The sequence below is a fragment of the Drosophila suzukii genome, chromosome 2L (genome assembly GCF_043229965.1).
Source record: "Drosophila suzukii chromosome 2L, CBGP_Dsuzu_IsoJpt1.0, whole genome shotgun sequence".
In the NCBI taxonomy this organism is placed as follows: Eukaryota; Metazoa; Arthropoda; class Insecta; order Diptera; family Drosophilidae; genus Drosophila; species Drosophila suzukii.
In genome coordinates, this window is record NC_092080.1 from 25,754,681 (window position 1) to 25,768,485 (window position 13,805).

Here is a 13,805-nt window from a genome sequence, read left to right on the forward strand (position 1 = left end):
AAAGACATGATATATCTAAGAAAACATCATATAAATACAATATTTTAAATTATTTATATTTTTAACAGTCAGAAATCGATTGCCGAAAGTAGTCTGATAGCCAACTTTGTACATAGCCAAGGGACAACTTGGAACATGAATTAAAATACCTAAACTAAAGATAAGTAAATTTAATTGTAGTACTTATTTAAGTAAAAGGTTCAAATTTATTTTTTCATTAGCAAGTTACAAAATATTTCTAAGAAATCATATTTTAAAATGGGTTTTTAAAAAAATTGCTCATGTTACGAATGTCTATGTTGAAGTTGATTCGGCAATAAAAGGTTGCAAAAACCAGATACTAACGTTTTGAAAACATTACCTACTTAATAGATTATTTAAGAATGTAAAACAATAAAATGATTATTTCATTTTAGGATCTTAAGCACTAAAAACAAGAAAATATGTCTGCACTTCAAACAAACATTAGCAGAGCAAATGCCTGATGCCAGACGCACAGTTAAAGTGCTCTCCTCCTCGATTCTCATCCGAACGAAGGAGGTTGGCAATAAGCGCGCGGGCCATTTTCTATACGAAAAAGTGTATTTTAGTGAAGAAAAATGTCTGAATCTGCAGTTGCAACGGCCGCTTCCCCAGTGGCTGCCCCGTCAGCGCCAGTTGAGAAGAAGGTGGCCACCAAAAAGGCATCTGGATCCGCTGCCCCAAAGGTGAAAAAGGCTGCTGCCCCGCCATCGCATCCGCCAACTCAACAAATGGTGGACGCATCCATCAAGAATTTGAAGGAACGTGGCGGCTCATCGCTTTTGGCAATCAAGAAATACATCACTGCCACCTATAAATGCGATGCCCAGAAGCTTGCTCCATTCATCAAGAAATACTTGAAATCGGCCGTGGTAAATGGAAAGCTGATCCAAACAAAGGGAAAGGGGGCGTCTGGCTCATTTAAACTGTCGGCCTCCGCCAAGAAGGATCCGAAGCCGAAGCCTGCGTCTGCTGAGAAGAAGGTGAAAAGCAAGAAGGTAGCCGTCAAGAAGACCGGATCCACCGCCAAGAAAGCTGCCGCCGGAGCTGACGACAAGAAGCCCAAGGCTAAGAAGGCTGTTGCCACCAAAAAGACCGCAGAGAAGAAGAAAACCGAGAAGGCGAAGGCCAAGGATGTCAAGAAAACTGGAACCGTAAAGGCGAAGCCAGCAGCAGCGAAGGCCAAGTCGACCGCAGCGAAGGCAAAGGCGGCGAAAGCACCAAAGGCCAAGCCAGCGGCGTCTGTTAAGCCTAAAAAGGCTGTGAAGAAAGCAGCTGCTCCTGCTACTGCTAAAAAGCCGAAAGCCAAAACTACGGCGGCCAAGAAGTAAATTGTGCAAAAGTACAGTACCTGGTACCTGCTCGCAATCGCTATTTTAGATTTCGAAATCTGAAATTAGTTTAAATAAGCCCTTTTCAGGGCTACAACGTTCGTGAACAAGAGAAAGGAACTTTCAATTTAAAACTTAGTACATTTCACTTGTCCAATTATCTTGTTAGGCCGTTAGCATTTTTTTCACATAAGTGTGGCTGCATTGATTTTAGCAGCTGTACCAGAGAATCTTAAAATGCAAGTCACAGAATGTTCGTGGACTAGCATTGCAGAAATTCGTTATCAATAGATGACCATGATTTAATAACTATACTATAAAGCTCCAGAATAAGTTCTTTAGAAAAAAAAAACTCAAATTGAACTTATATCACGAATTTGATTGGCAAATGGTATATTGAAAATAAAGTTCCTTTGGTAAAATGTGTTGTGGCCCTGAAAAGGGCCGTTTTGGATCTTTCTCCCCATACGCAGCAAGAGTAAATTACTTGGAGCTGGTGTACTTGGTGACAGCCTTGGTTCCCTCACTGACGGCGTGCTTGGCCAACTCTCCGGGCAGGAGCAGGCGAACAGCCGTTTGGATCTCCCGACTGGTTATGGTCGAGCGCTTGTTGTAGTGAGCCAGACGAGACGCCTCTGCAGCAATGCGCTCGAAGATATCATTCACAAAGCTGTTCATGATGCTCATCGCCTTCGACGAAATACCGGTGTCAGGGTGGACCTGCTTCAGGACCTTGTAAATGTAGATGGCGTAGCTCTCCTTCCTCTTGCGCTTCTTCTTCTTATCGGTCTTGGTGATGTTCTTCTGGGCTTTGCCAGCCTTCTTGGCTGCCTTTCCACTAGTTTTCGGCGGCATTATTCACTTCACTTATGATTTCACAAACACAACTCACTGATCATAATGGTGCCCAAGCGCGTTCATCTTTATACTTTTTTTCGAGCAATGTTTTCAGGTCTAAGGCACCCACCCCTAAATGAACGCGCAGGCAGACGCAAAAGTATAAATATGTGGCTACCCGGGGCTCGTCGAGCATTCGTTTTCAGTGTGTAAAGTGAACTAAGTGAAATACTCGTAAAGAAAAATGTCTGGTCGTGGAAAAGGTGGCAAAGTGAAGGGAAAGGCAAAGTCCCGCTCTAACCGTGCCGGTCTTCAGTTCCCAGTGGGCCGTATTCACCGTTTGCTCCGCAAGGGCAACTATGCCGAGCGAGTTGGGGCCGGCGCTCCAGTTTACCTGGCTGCTGTGATGGAATATCTGGCCGCTGAGGTTCTCGAATTGGCTGGCAATGCTGCTCGTGACAACAAGAAGACTAGGATTATTCCTCGTCATCTGCAGCTGGCCATCCGCAACGACGAGGAGTTGAACAAACTGCTCTCCGGCGTCACCATTGCCCAGGGTGGAGTGTTGCCCAACATCCAGGCTGTTCTGTTGCCCAAGAAGACCGAGAAGAAGGCTTAAACGTTTTAAATGCGGAGCCAATTACATACTTGTACATAAAAAACAAACCCAACCGTCCTTTTCAGGACGACCAAGTTTTTACCAAAGAAGTAAAGATTTTCCAATACGTATATCATATTATTAAAACAAGAAAATACGTTGAAATATCGATTGGGAAACAGAAGTAGGTTTTGTATATGCGTTGGTCCTATAGCACTTGGTCAGATATAAGATCTGGAATATTCTAAGAAGTTCGTCGCCAAAAAGACGCATTTCCTTTAATGCTGTATCTGCAAGCGGTACAGCTTCTACAAAACACTAACCTGAACCTCCCATTTGAAATTTCATTTTGGTTTAATGCAATATGTATATGCAGTATCAACTTTCGAGTTCCCGGTCAGTAGGCCAATGAATCAAAAAATTATTTGAATTTTTTCTCCTTCGAAAATTTGAATGGTGGTCCTGAAAAGGACCGATTGCTGAATGAAGTACAAGCTGTACTAGTTTTTTAACCGCCGAAGCCGTATAGGGTGCGGCCTTGCCTCTTCAAGGCGTACACAACATCCATGGCTGTGACAGTCTTCCTCTTGGCGTGTTCGGTGTAGGTGACGGCATCGCGGATAACGTTCTCCAAGAACACCTTCAGGACGCCACGTGTTTCCTCGTAAATGAGTCCCGAGATGCGCTTTACACCGCCGCGACGAGCCAAACGGCGGATTGCTGGCTTAGTGATACCCTGAATGTTATCCCGCAGCACTTTGCGATGACGCTTGGCGCCTCCTTTTCCCAAGCCTTTTCCTCCTTTACCGCGACCAGTCATAACTCACTATTTTCTACTGTTAACACACTGCACGAAACGAAAGTCACTGAAGAACTAATTCCTTATTTTCGACGAACTCTTATTTATACCTAAAACCCCAGAGTCCGAACGATATGTGCGTCCCGCTCTTCGCTCTCCGCTCTCTGTTCGACAAATGAGATGCCCTCTTCTTCCCCCTCTTTTCAATCCTCCTCGTTTTGCTATATAAGTAGGTTGCAAATGCAGCTAACGTTTATTGTGTTTTGAAACGTGAAGTGAACGTGAACAGCAGTGAACTCGAAAATGGCCCGTACCAAGCAAACCGCTCGGAAATCGACTGGTGGCAAGGCGCCACGCAAACAACTGGCTACTAAGGCCGCTCGCAAGAGCGCCCCAGCCACCGGAGGCGTGAAGAAGCCCCATCGGTATCGCCCTGGAACGGTTGCCCTGCGTGAGATCCGTCGATACCAGAAGAGTACCGAGCTCCTGATCCGCAAGCTGCCTTTCCAGCGTCTGGTGCGTGAAATCGCTCAGGACTTCAAGACTGACCTGCGATTCCAGAGCTCGGCGGTGATGGCTCTGCAGGAAGCTAGCGAGGCCTATCTGGTTGGCCTCTTTGAAGATACCAACTTGTGCGCCATTCATGCCAAGCGTGTCACCATCATGCCCAAAGACATCCAGTTGGCCCGTCGCATTCGCGGCGAGCGTGCTTAAGTGGCTGCCAATGCGCTAACATACTTTGTACAAATCGGTCCTTTTCAGGACCACAAATTTCAATCAATGAGATACTAATTTTTATCTGCAGGCTTCAACCTTAAAATAAAGAAATTAACTTTTCGTCCCGTTCCTTCGTAAGTGAAATTATTAATTGTTTGTAACTTTTAGTGATTTGATAAAATTAATAAATAGTCGGAACTCGTCGTTCGATTAGGATTGGGTGGGGTTTTTAATGTGATGGAGCTGCTATGCGGCAAGGATGGTAAAGACTTTCAAGCATCAGACAAAAACTAAACAAAAATTAGCTAGGCTAATGCATCTATTTGCTTAATAAAACAAAAACAGAATAAAAAATAAATTTTTTACATTGTCTTTTTAATGCTAAGTGCAACCTCCACGATATTTATATATATGGGTCACAAAATAAACTGTTAATAGGTATATATATTCCAGAAATTATATATCGTATTTTGTAATATCAGATTTATTTAATAGAATAGATTCAATTTGACTGTTGTACTTTTAATTTTATCACGTTTTTGAAAAAATTTCATTACTAATGTCGGCATGTTTTTAGAACGAGAGGGTTTTGTGGGACTACCACGATCAACATTAGACATTTAAGCACCAACAAAAAATCGAAAAACTTTTAAACGCTATCTGAAAATAAATCATATGCGTTAATGAATGCATAATGTTTTATAAAAAACAAGAAAAATATTATTAAGCATACTTTTTACATTTTTTTCTTAAATATTAACTCGAGTGCGGCCTCAATGGGATTCATATATGAAACACAAATTAGCAAAATTTGTAAAAACTGTTTATAAACATGCATCCAAAGCTGGATTGTCTTAAGCAAAGACATGATATATCTAAGAAAACATCATATAAATACAATATTTTAAATTATTTATATTTTTAACAGTCAGAAATCGATTGCCGAAAGTAGTCTGATAGCCAACTTTGTACATAGCCAAGGGACAACTTGGAACATGAATTAAAATACCTAAACTAAAGATAAGTATATTTAATTGTAGTACTTATTTAAGTAAAAGGTTCAAATTTATTTTTTCATTAGCAAGTTACAAAATATTTCTAAGAAATCATATTTTAAAATGGGTTTTTAAAAAAATTGCTCATGTTACGAATGTCTATGTTGAAGTTGATTCGGCAATAAAAGGTTGCAAAAACCAGATACTAACGTTTTGAAAACATTACCTACTTAATAGATTATTTAAGAATGTAAAACAATAAAATGATTATTACATTTTAGGATCTTAAGCACTAAAAACAAGAAAATATGTCTGCACTTCAAACAAACATTAGCAGAGCAAATGCCTGATGCCAGACGCACAGTTAAAGTGCTCTCCTCCTCGATTCTCATCCGAACGAAGGAGGTTGGCAATAAGCGCGCGGGCCATTTTCTATACGAAAAAGTGTATTTTAGTGAAGAAAAATGTCTGAATCTGCAGTTGCAACGGCCGCTTCCCCAGTGGCTGCCCCGTCAGCGCCAGTTGAGAAGAAGGTGGCCACCAAAAAGGCATCTGGATCCGCTGCCCCAAAGGTGAAAAAGGCTGCTGCCCCGCCATCGCATCCGCCAACTCAACAAATGGTGGACGCATCCATCAAGAATTTGAAGGAACGTGGCGGCTCATCGCTTTTGGCAATCAAGAAATACATCACTGCCACCTATAAATGCGATGCCCAGAAGCTTGCTCCATTCATCAAGAAATACTTGAAATCGGCCGTGGTAAATGGAAAGCTGATCCAAACAAAGGGAAAGGGGGCGTCTGGCTCATTTAAACTGTCGGCCTCCGCCAAGAAGGATCCGAAGCCGAAGCCTGCGTCTGCTGAGAAGAAGGTGAAAAGCAAGAAGGTAGCCGTCAAGAAGACCGGATCCACCGCCAAGAAAGCTGCCGCCGGAGCTGACGACAAGAAGCCCAAGGCTAAGAAGGCTGTTGCCACCAAAAAGACCGCAGAGAAGAAGAAAACCGAGAAGGCGAAGGCCAAGGATGTCAAGAAAACTGGAACCGTAAAGGCGAAGCCAGCAGCAGCGAAGGCCAAGTCGACCTCAGCGAAGGCAAAGGCGGCGAAAGCACCAAAGGCCAAGCCAGCGGCGTCTGTTAAGCCTAAAAAGGCTGTGAAGAAAGCAGCTGCTCCTGCTTTTGCTAAAAAGCCGAAAGCCAAAACTACGGCGGCCAAGAAGTAAATTGTGCAAAAGTACAGTACCTGGTACCTGCTCGCAATCGCTATTTTAGATTTCGAAATCTGAAATTAGTTTAAATAAGCCCTTTTCAGGGCTACAACGTTCGTGAACAAGAGAAAGGAACTTTCAATTTAAAACTTAGTACATTTCACTTGTCCAATTATCTTGTTAGGCCGTTAGCATTTTTTTCACATAAGTGTGGCTGCATTGATTTTAGCAGCTGTACCAGAGAATCTTAAAATGCAAGTCACAGAATGTTCGTGGACTAGCATTGCAGAAATTCGTTATCAATAGATGACCATGATTTAATAACTATACTATAAAGCTCCAGAATAAGTTCTTTAGAAAAAAAAAACTCAAATTGAACTTATATCACGAATTTGATTGGCAAATGGTATATTGAAAATGAAGTTCCTTTGGTAAAATGTGTTGTGGCCCTGAAAAGGGCCGTTTTGGATCTTTCTCCCCATACGCAGCAAGAGTAAATTACTTGGAGCTGGTGTACTTGGTGACAGCCTTGGTTCCCTCACTGACGGCGTGCTTGGCCAACTCTCCGGGCAGGAGCAGGCGAACAGCCGTTTGGATCTCCCGACTGGTTATGGTCGAGCGCTTGTTGTAGTGAGCCAGACGAGACGCCTCTGCAGCAATGCGCTCGAAGATATCATTCACAAAGCTGTTCATGATGCTCATCGCCCTCGACGAAATACCGGTGTCAGGGTGGACCTGCTTCAGGACCTTGTAAATGTAGATGGCGTAGCTCTCCTTCCTCTTGCGCTTCTTCTTCTTATCGGTCTTGGTGATGTTCTTCTGGGCTTTGCCAGCCTTCTTGGCTGCCTTTCCACTAGTTTTCGGCGGCATTATTCACTTCACATATGATTTCACAAACACAACTCACTGATCATAATGGTGCCCAAGCGCGTTCATCTTTATACTTTTTTTCGAGCAATGTTTTCAGGTCTAAGGCACCCACCCCTAAATGAACGCGCAGGCAGACGCAAAAGTATAAATATGTGGCTACCCGGTGCTCGTCGAGCATTCGTTTTCAGTGTGTAAAGTGAACTAAGTGAAATACTCGTAAAGAAAAATGTCTGGTCGTGGAAAAGGTGGCAAAGTGAAGGGAAAGGCAAAGTCCCGCTCTAACCGTGCCGTATTCACCGTTTGCTCCGCAAGGGCAACTATGCCGAGCGAGTTGGGGCCGGCGCTCCAGTTTACCTGGCTGCTGTGATGGAATATCTGGCCGCTGAGGATCTCGAATTGGCTGGCAATGCTGCTCGTGACAACAAGAAGACTAGGATTATTCCTCGTCATCTGCAGCTGGCCATCCGCAACGACGAGGAGTTGAACAAACTGCTCTCCGGCGTCACCATTGCCCAGGGTGGAGTGTTGCCCAACATCCAGGCTGTTCTGTTGCCCAAGAAGACCGAGAAGAAGGCTTAAACGTTTTAAATGCGGAGCCAATTACATACTTGTACATAAAAAACAAACCCAACCGTCCTTTTCAGGACGACCAAGTTTTTACCAAAGAAGTAAAGATTTTCCAATACGTATATCATATTATTAAAACAAGAAAATACGTTGAAATATCGATTGGGAAACAGAAGTAGGTTTTGTATATGCGTTGGTCCTATAGCACTTGGTCAGATATAAGATCTGGAATATTCTAAGAAGTTCGTCGCCAAAAAGACGCATTTCCTTTAATGCTGTATCTGCAAGCAGTACAGCTTCTACAAAACACTAACCTGAACCTCCCATTTGAAATTTCATTTTGGTTTAATGCAATATGTATATGCAGTATCAACTTTCGAGTTCCCGGTCAGTAGGCCAATGAATCAAAAAATTATTTGAATTTTTTCTCCTTCGAAAATTTGAATGGTGGTCCTGAAAAGGACCGATTGCTGAATGAAGTACAAGCTGTACTAGTTTTTTAACCGCCGAAGCCGTATAGGGTGCGGCCTTGCCTCTTCAAGGCGTACACAACATCCATGGCTGTGACAGTCTTCCTCTTGGCGTGTTCGGTGTAGGTGACGGCATCGCGGATAACGTTCTCCAAGAACACCTTCAGGACGCCACGTGTTTCCTCGTAAATGAGTCCCGAGATGCGCTTTACACCGCCGCGACGAGCCAAACGGCGGATTGCTGGCTTAGTGATACCCTGAATGTTATCCCGCAGCACTTTGCGATGACGCTTGGCGCCTCCTTTTCCCAAGCCTTTTCCTCCTTTACCGCGACCAGTCATAACTCACTATTTTCTACTGTTAACACACTGCACGAAACGAAAGTCACTGAAGAACTAATTCCTTATTTTCGACGAACTCTTATTTATACCTAAAACCCCAGAAACACGAGCGAGTCCGAACGATATGTGCGTCCCGCTCTTCGCTCTCCGCTCTCTGTTCGACAAATGAGATGCCCTCTTCTTCCCTCTCTTTTCAATCCTCCTCGTTTTGCTATATAAGTAGGTTGCAAATGCAGCTAACGTTTATTGTGTTTTGAAACGTGAAGTGAACGTGAACAGCAGTGAACTCGAAAATGGCCCGTACCAAGCAAACCGCTCGGAAATCGACTGGTGGCAAGGCGCCACGCAAACAACTGGCTACTAAGGCCGCTCGCAAGAGCGCCCCAGCCACCGGAGGCGTGAAGAAGCCCCATCGGTATCGCCCTGGAACGGTTGCCCTGCGTGAGATCCGTCGATACCAGAAGAGTACCGAGCTCCTGATCCGCAAGCTGCCTTTCCAGCGTCTGGTGCGTGAAATCGCTCAGGACTTCAAGACTGACCTGCGATTCCAGAGCTCGGCGGTGATGGCTCTGCAGGAAGCTAGCGAGGCCTATCTGGTTGGCCTCTTTGAAGATACCAACTTGTGCGCCATTCATGCCAAGCGTGTCACCATCATGCCCAAAGACATCCAGTTGGCCCGTCGCATTCGCGGCGAGCGTGCTTAAGTGGCTGCCAATGCGCTAACATACTTTGTACAAATCGGTCCTTTTCAGGACCACAAATTTCAATCAATGAGATACTAATTTTTATCTGCAGGCTTCAACCTTAAAATAAAGAAATTAACTTTTCGTCCCGTTCCTTCGTAAGTGAAATTATTAATTGTTTGTAACTTTTAGTGATTTGATAAAATTAATAAATAGTCGGAACTCGTCGTTCGATTAGGATTGGGTGGGGTTTTTAATGTGATGGAGCTGCTATGCGGCAAGGATGGTCAAGACTTTCAAGCATCAGACAAAAACTAAACAAAAATTAGCTAGGCTAATGAATCTATTTGCTTAATAAAACAAAAACAGAATAAAAAATAAATTTTTTACATTGTCTTTTTAATGCTAAGTGCAACCTCCACGATATTTATATATATGGGTCACAAAATAAACTGTTAATAGGTATATATATTCCAGAAATTATATATCGTATTTTGTAATATCAGATTTATTTAATAGAATAGATTCAATTTGACTGTTGTACTTTTAATTTTATCACGTTTTTGAAAAAATTTCATTACTAATGTCGGCATGTTTTTAGAACGAGAGGGTTTTGTGGGACTACCACGATCAACATTAGACATTTAAGCACCAACAAAAAATCGAAAAACTTTTAAACGCTATCTGAAAATAAATCATATGCGTTAATGAATGCATAATGTTTTATAAAAAACAAGAAAAATATTATTAAGTATACTTTTTACATTTTTTTCTTAAATATTAACTCGAGTGCGGCCTCAATGGGATTCATATATGAAACACAAATTAGCAAAATTTGTAAAAACTGTTTATAAACATGCATCCAAAGCTGGATTGTCTTAAGCAAAGACATGATATATCTAAGAAAACATCATATAAATACAATATTTTAAATTATTTATATTTTTAACAGTCAGAAATCGATTGCCGAAAGTAGTCTGATAGCCAACTTTGTACATAGCCAAGGGACAACTTGGAACATGAATTAAAATACCTAAACTAAAGATAAGTAAATTTAATTGTAGTACTTATTTAAGTAAAAGGTTCAAATTTATTTTTTCATTAGCAAGTTACAAAATATTTCTAAGAAATCATATTTTAAAATGGGTTTTTAAAAAAATTGCTCATGTTACGAATGTCTATGTTGAAGTTGGTTCGGCAATAAAAGGTTGCAAAAACCAGATACTAACGTTTTGAAAACATTACCTACTTAATAGATTATTTAAGAATGTAAAACAATAAAATGATTATTACATTTTAGGATCTTAAGCACTAAAAACAAGAAAATATGTCTGCACTTCAAACAAACATTAGCAGAGCAAATGCCTGATGCCAGACGCACAGTTAAAGTGCTCTCCTCCTCGATTCTCATCCGAACGAAGGAGGTTGGCAATAAGCGCGCGGGCCATTTTCTATACGAAAAAGTGTATTTTAGTGAAGAATAATGTCTGAATCTGCAGTTGCAACGGCCGCTTCCCCAGTGGCTGCCCCGTCAGCGCCAGTTGAGAAGAAGGTGGCCACCAAAAAGGCATCTGTATCCGCTGCCCCAAAGGTGAAAAAGGCTGCTGCCCCGCCATCGCATCCGCCAACTCAACAAATGGTGGACGCATCCATCAAGAATTTGAAGGAACGTGGCGGCTCATCGCTTTTGGCAATCAAGAAATACATCACTGCCACCTATAAATGCGATGCCCAGAAGCTTGCTCCATTCATCAAGAAATACTTGAAATCGGCCGTGGTAAATGGAAAGCTGATCCAAACAAAGGGAAAGGGGGCGTCTGGCTCATTTAAACTGTCGGCCTCCGCCAAGAAGGATCCGAAGCCGAAGCCTGCGTCTGCTGAGAAGAAGGTGAAAAGCAAGAAGGTAGCCGTCAAGAAGACCGGATCCACCGCCAAGAAAGCTGCCGCCGGAGCTGACGACAAGAAGCCCAAGGCTAAGAAGGCTGTTGCCACCAAAAAGACCGCAGAGAAGAAGAAAACCGAGAAGGCGAAGGCCAAGGATGCCAAGAAAACTGGAACCGTAAAGGCGAAGCCAGCAGCAGCGAAGGCCAAGTCGACCGCAGCGAAGGCAAAGGCGGCGAAAGCACCAAAGGCCAAGCCAGCGGCGTCTGTTAAGCCTAAAAAGGCTGTGAAGAAAGCAGCTGCTCCTGCTACTGCTAAAAAGCCGAAAGCCAAAACTACGGCGGCCAAGAAGTAAATTGTGCAAAAGTACAGTACCTGGTACCTGCTCGCAATCGCTATTTTAGATTTCGAAATCTGAAATTAGTTTAAATAAGCCCTTTTCAGGGCTACAACGTTCGTGAACAAGAGAAAGGAACTTTCAATTTAAAACTTAGTACATTTCACTTGTCCAATTATCTTGTTAGGCCGTTAGCATTTTTTTCACATAAGTGTGGCTGCATTGATTTTAGCAGTTGTACCAGAGAATCTTAAAATGCAAGTCACAGAATGTTCGTGGACTAGCATTGCAGAAATTCGTTATCAATAGATGACCATGATTTAATAACTATACTATAAAGCTCCAGAATAAGTTCTTTAGAAAAAAAAAACTCAAATTGAACTTATATCACGAATTTGATTGGCAAATGGTATATTGAAAATGAAGTTCCTTTGGTAAAATGTGTTGTGGCCCTGAAAAGGGCCGTTTTGGATCTTTCTCCCCATACGCAGCAAGAGTAAATTACTTGGAGCTGGTGTACTTGGTGACAGCCTTGGTTCCCTCACTGACGGCGTGCTTGGCCAACTCTCCGGGCAGGAGCAGGCGAACAGCCGTTTGGATCTCCCGACTGGTTATGGTCGAGCGCTTGTTGTAGTGAGCCAGACGAGACGACTCTGGCAGGCAGACGCAAAAGTATAAATATGTGGCTACCCGGGGCTCGTCGAGCATTCGTTTTCAGTGTGTAAAGTGAACTAAGTGAAATACTCGTAAAGAAAAATGTCTGGTCGTGGAAAAGGTGGCAAAGTGAAGGGAAAGGCAAAGTCCCGCTCTAACCGTGCCGGTCTTCAGTTCCCAGTGGGCCGTATTCACCGTTTGCTCCGCAAGGGCAACTATGCCGAGCGAGTTGGGGCCGGCGCTCCAGTTTACCTGGCTGCTGTGATGGAATATCTGGCCGCTGAGGTTCTCGAATTGGCTGGCAATGCTGCTCGTGACAACAAGAAGACTAGGATTATTCCTCGTCATCTGCAGCTGGCCATCCGCAACGACGAGGAGTTGAACAAACTGCTCTCCGGCGTCACCATTGCCCAGGGTGGAGTGTTGCCCAACATCCAGGCTGTTCTGTTGCCCAAGAAGACCGAGAAGAAGGCTTAAACGTTTTAAATGCGGAGCCAATTACATACTTGTACATAAAAAACAAACCCAACCGTCCTTTTCAGGACGACCAAGTTTTTACCAAAGAAGTAAAGATTTTCCAATACGTATATCATATTATTAAAACAAGAAAATACGTTGAAATATCGATTGGGAAACAGAAGTAGGTTTTGTATATGCGTTGGTCCTATAGCACTTGGTCAGATATAAGATCTGGAATATTCTAAGAAGTTCGTCGCCAAAAAGACGCATTTCCTTTAATGCTGTATCTGCAAGCGGTACAGCTTCTACAAAACACTAACCTGAACCTCCCATTTGAAATTTCATTTTGGTTTAATGCAATATGTATATGCAGTATCAACTTTCGAGTTCCCGGTCAGTAGGCCAATGAATCAAAAAATTATTTGAATTTTTTCTCCTTCGAAAATTTGAATGGTGGTCCTGAAAAGGACCGATTGCTGAATGAAGTACAAGCTGTACTAGTTTTTTAACCGCCGAAGCCGTATAGGGTGCGGCCTTGCCTCTTCAAGGCGTACACAACATCCATGGCTGTGACAGTCTTCCTCTTGGCGTGTTCGGTGTAGGTGACGGCATCGCGGATAACGTTCTCCAAGAACACCTTCAGGACGCCACGTGTTTCCTCGTAAATGAGTCCCGAGATGCGCTTTACACCGCCGCGACGAGCCAAACGGCGGATTGCTGGCTTAGTGATACCCTGAATGTTATCCCGCAGCACTTTGCGATGACGCTTGGCGCCTCCTTTTCCCAAGCCTTTTCCTCCTTTACCGCGACCAGTCATAACTGACTATTTTCTACTGTTAACACACTGCACGAAACGAAAGTCACTGAAGAACTAATTCCTTATTTTCGACGAACTCTTATTTATACCTAAAACCCCAGAAACACGAGCGAGTCCGAACGATATGTGCGTCCCGCTCTTCGCTCTCCGCTCTCTGTTCGACAAATGAGATGCCCTCTTCTTCCCTCTCTTTTCAATCCTCCTCGTTTTGCTATATAAGTAGGTT

At 43.1% G+C, this 13,805-nt stretch overlaps 13 protein-coding genes across 13 annotated transcripts; 8 read left to right on the forward strand and 5 right to left on the reverse strand.

The window, feature by feature from the left end:
* Nucleotides 1-599: 599 nt before the first annotated feature.
* On the forward strand, nucleotides 600-1,427 carry LOC139352348 (histone H1-like). The gene has a single exon (XM_070994451.1). It carries the CDS (start codon nucleotides 600-602, stop codon nucleotides 1,350-1,352), a length of 753 nt encoding a protein of 250 aa, XP_070850552.1. The 3' UTR covers nucleotides 1,353-1,427.
* A 376-nt stretch (nucleotides 1,428-1,803) lies between these two features.
* On the reverse strand, nucleotides 1,804-2,267 carry LOC139352349 (histone H2B). The gene has a single exon (XM_070994452.1). It carries the CDS (start codon nucleotides 2,205-2,207, stop codon nucleotides 1,836-1,838), a length of 372 nt encoding a protein of 123 aa, XP_070850553.1. The 5' UTR covers nucleotides 2,208-2,267; the 3' UTR covers nucleotides 1,804-1,835.
* A 150-nt stretch (nucleotides 2,268-2,417) lies between these two features.
* On the forward strand, nucleotides 2,418-2,841 carry LOC139352350 (histone H2A). The gene has a single exon (XM_070994453.1). It carries the CDS (start codon nucleotides 2,434-2,436, stop codon nucleotides 2,806-2,808), a length of 375 nt encoding a protein of 124 aa, XP_070850554.1. The 5' UTR covers nucleotides 2,418-2,433; the 3' UTR covers nucleotides 2,809-2,841.
* A 454-nt stretch (nucleotides 2,842-3,295) lies between these two features.
* On the reverse strand, nucleotides 3,296-3,607 carry LOC139352351 (histone H4). The gene has a single exon (XM_070994454.1). The coding sequence runs from the start codon at nucleotides 3,605-3,607 to the stop codon at nucleotides 3,296-3,298; it is 312 nt and encodes a 103-aa protein (XP_070850555.1).
* Nucleotides 3,608-3,889: 282 nt separating this feature from the next.
* On the forward strand, nucleotides 3,890-4,301 carry LOC139352352 (histone H3). Its single transcript, XM_070994455.1, has one exon. It carries the CDS (start codon nucleotides 3,890-3,892, stop codon nucleotides 4,298-4,300), a length of 411 nt encoding a protein of 136 aa, XP_070850556.1. The 3' UTR covers nucleotide 4,301.
* A 1,461-nt stretch (nucleotides 4,302-5,762) lies between these two features.
* LOC139352218 (histone H1-like) lies at nucleotides 5,763-6,590 on the forward strand. Its single transcript, XM_070994303.1, has one exon. The coding sequence runs from the start codon at nucleotides 5,763-5,765 to the stop codon at nucleotides 6,513-6,515; it is 753 nt and encodes a 250-aa protein (XP_070850404.1). The 3' UTR covers nucleotides 6,516-6,590.
* Nucleotides 6,591-6,998: 408 nt separating this feature from the next.
* On the reverse strand, nucleotides 6,999-7,370 carry LOC139352219 (histone H2B-like). The gene has a single exon (XM_070994304.1). The coding sequence runs from the start codon at nucleotides 7,368-7,370 to the stop codon at nucleotides 6,999-7,001; it is 372 nt and encodes a 123-aa protein (XP_070850405.1).
* A 290-nt stretch (nucleotides 7,371-7,660) lies between these two features.
* Nucleotides 7,661-8,011, forward strand: LOC139352353 (histone H2A-like). The gene has a single exon (XM_070994456.1). The coding sequence runs from the start codon at nucleotides 7,737-7,739 to the stop codon at nucleotides 7,947-7,949; it is 213 nt and encodes a 70-aa protein (XP_070850557.1). The 5' UTR covers nucleotides 7,661-7,736; the 3' UTR covers nucleotides 7,950-8,011.
* Nucleotides 8,012-8,436: 425 nt separating this feature from the next.
* Nucleotides 8,437-8,748, reverse strand: LOC139352354 (histone H4). The gene has a single exon (XM_070994457.1). The coding sequence runs from the start codon at nucleotides 8,746-8,748 to the stop codon at nucleotides 8,437-8,439; it is 312 nt and encodes a 103-aa protein (XP_070850558.1).
* Nucleotides 8,749-9,041: 293 nt separating this feature from the next.
* LOC139352355 (histone H3) lies at nucleotides 9,042-9,453 on the forward strand. Its single transcript, XM_070994458.1, has one exon. It carries the CDS (start codon nucleotides 9,042-9,044, stop codon nucleotides 9,450-9,452), a length of 411 nt encoding a protein of 136 aa, XP_070850559.1. The 3' UTR covers nucleotide 9,453.
* A 1,461-nt stretch (nucleotides 9,454-10,914) lies between these two features.
* On the forward strand, nucleotides 10,915-11,742 carry LOC139352220 (histone H1-like). Its single transcript, XM_070994305.1, has one exon. It carries the CDS (start codon nucleotides 10,915-10,917, stop codon nucleotides 11,665-11,667), a length of 753 nt encoding a protein of 250 aa, XP_070850406.1. The 3' UTR covers nucleotides 11,668-11,742.
* A 663-nt stretch (nucleotides 11,743-12,405) lies between these two features.
* Nucleotides 12,406-12,813, forward strand: LOC139352356 (histone H2A). Its single transcript, XM_070994460.1, has one exon. The coding sequence runs from the start codon at nucleotides 12,406-12,408 to the stop codon at nucleotides 12,778-12,780; it is 375 nt and encodes a 124-aa protein (XP_070850561.1). The 3' UTR covers nucleotides 12,781-12,813.
* Nucleotides 12,814-13,267: 454 nt separating this feature from the next.
* On the reverse strand, nucleotides 13,268-13,579 carry LOC139352357 (histone H4). The gene has a single exon (XM_070994461.1). The coding sequence runs from the start codon at nucleotides 13,577-13,579 to the stop codon at nucleotides 13,268-13,270; it is 312 nt and encodes a 103-aa protein (XP_070850562.1).
* Between the last annotated feature and the right edge of the window lie 226 nt (nucleotides 13,580-13,805).

What these genes read in the sequence shown, in the direction of transcription:
- LOC139352356 (XM_070994460.1), top strand. Translation starts at nt 12,406, where the DNA reads ATGTCTGGTCGTGGAAAAGGTGGCAAAGTGAAGGGAAAGGCAAAGTCC.
- LOC139352351 (XM_070994454.1), bottom strand. Translation starts at nt 3,607, where the DNA reads ATGACTGGTCGCGGTAAAGGAGGAAAAGGCTTGGGAAAAGGAGGCGCC.
- LOC139352349 (XM_070994452.1), bottom strand. Translation starts at nt 2,207, where the DNA reads ATGCCGCCGAAAACTAGTGGAAAGGCAGCCAAGAAGGCTGGCAAAGCC.
- LOC139352354 (XM_070994457.1), bottom strand. Translation starts at nt 8,748, where the DNA reads ATGACTGGTCGCGGTAAAGGAGGAAAAGGCTTGGGAAAAGGAGGCGCC.
- LOC139352218 (XM_070994303.1), top strand. Translation starts at nt 5,763, where the DNA reads ATGTCTGAATCTGCAGTTGCAACGGCCGCTTCCCCAGTGGCTGCCCCG.
- LOC139352350 (XM_070994453.1), top strand. Translation starts at nt 2,434, where the DNA reads ATGTCTGGTCGTGGAAAAGGTGGCAAAGTGAAGGGAAAGGCAAAGTCC.
- LOC139352353 (XM_070994456.1), top strand. Translation starts at nt 7,737, where the DNA reads ATGGAATATCTGGCCGCTGAGGATCTCGAATTGGCTGGCAATGCTGCT.
- LOC139352355 (XM_070994458.1), top strand. Translation starts at nt 9,042, where the DNA reads ATGGCCCGTACCAAGCAAACCGCTCGGAAATCGACTGGTGGCAAGGCG.
- LOC139352220 (XM_070994305.1), top strand. Translation starts at nt 10,915, where the DNA reads ATGTCTGAATCTGCAGTTGCAACGGCCGCTTCCCCAGTGGCTGCCCCG.
- LOC139352352 (XM_070994455.1), top strand. Translation starts at nt 3,890, where the DNA reads ATGGCCCGTACCAAGCAAACCGCTCGGAAATCGACTGGTGGCAAGGCG.
- LOC139352357 (XM_070994461.1), bottom strand. Translation starts at nt 13,579, where the DNA reads ATGACTGGTCGCGGTAAAGGAGGAAAAGGCTTGGGAAAAGGAGGCGCC.
- LOC139352348 (XM_070994451.1), top strand. Translation starts at nt 600, where the DNA reads ATGTCTGAATCTGCAGTTGCAACGGCCGCTTCCCCAGTGGCTGCCCCG.
- LOC139352219 (XM_070994304.1), bottom strand. Translation starts at nt 7,370, where the DNA reads ATGCCGCCGAAAACTAGTGGAAAGGCAGCCAAGAAGGCTGGCAAAGCC.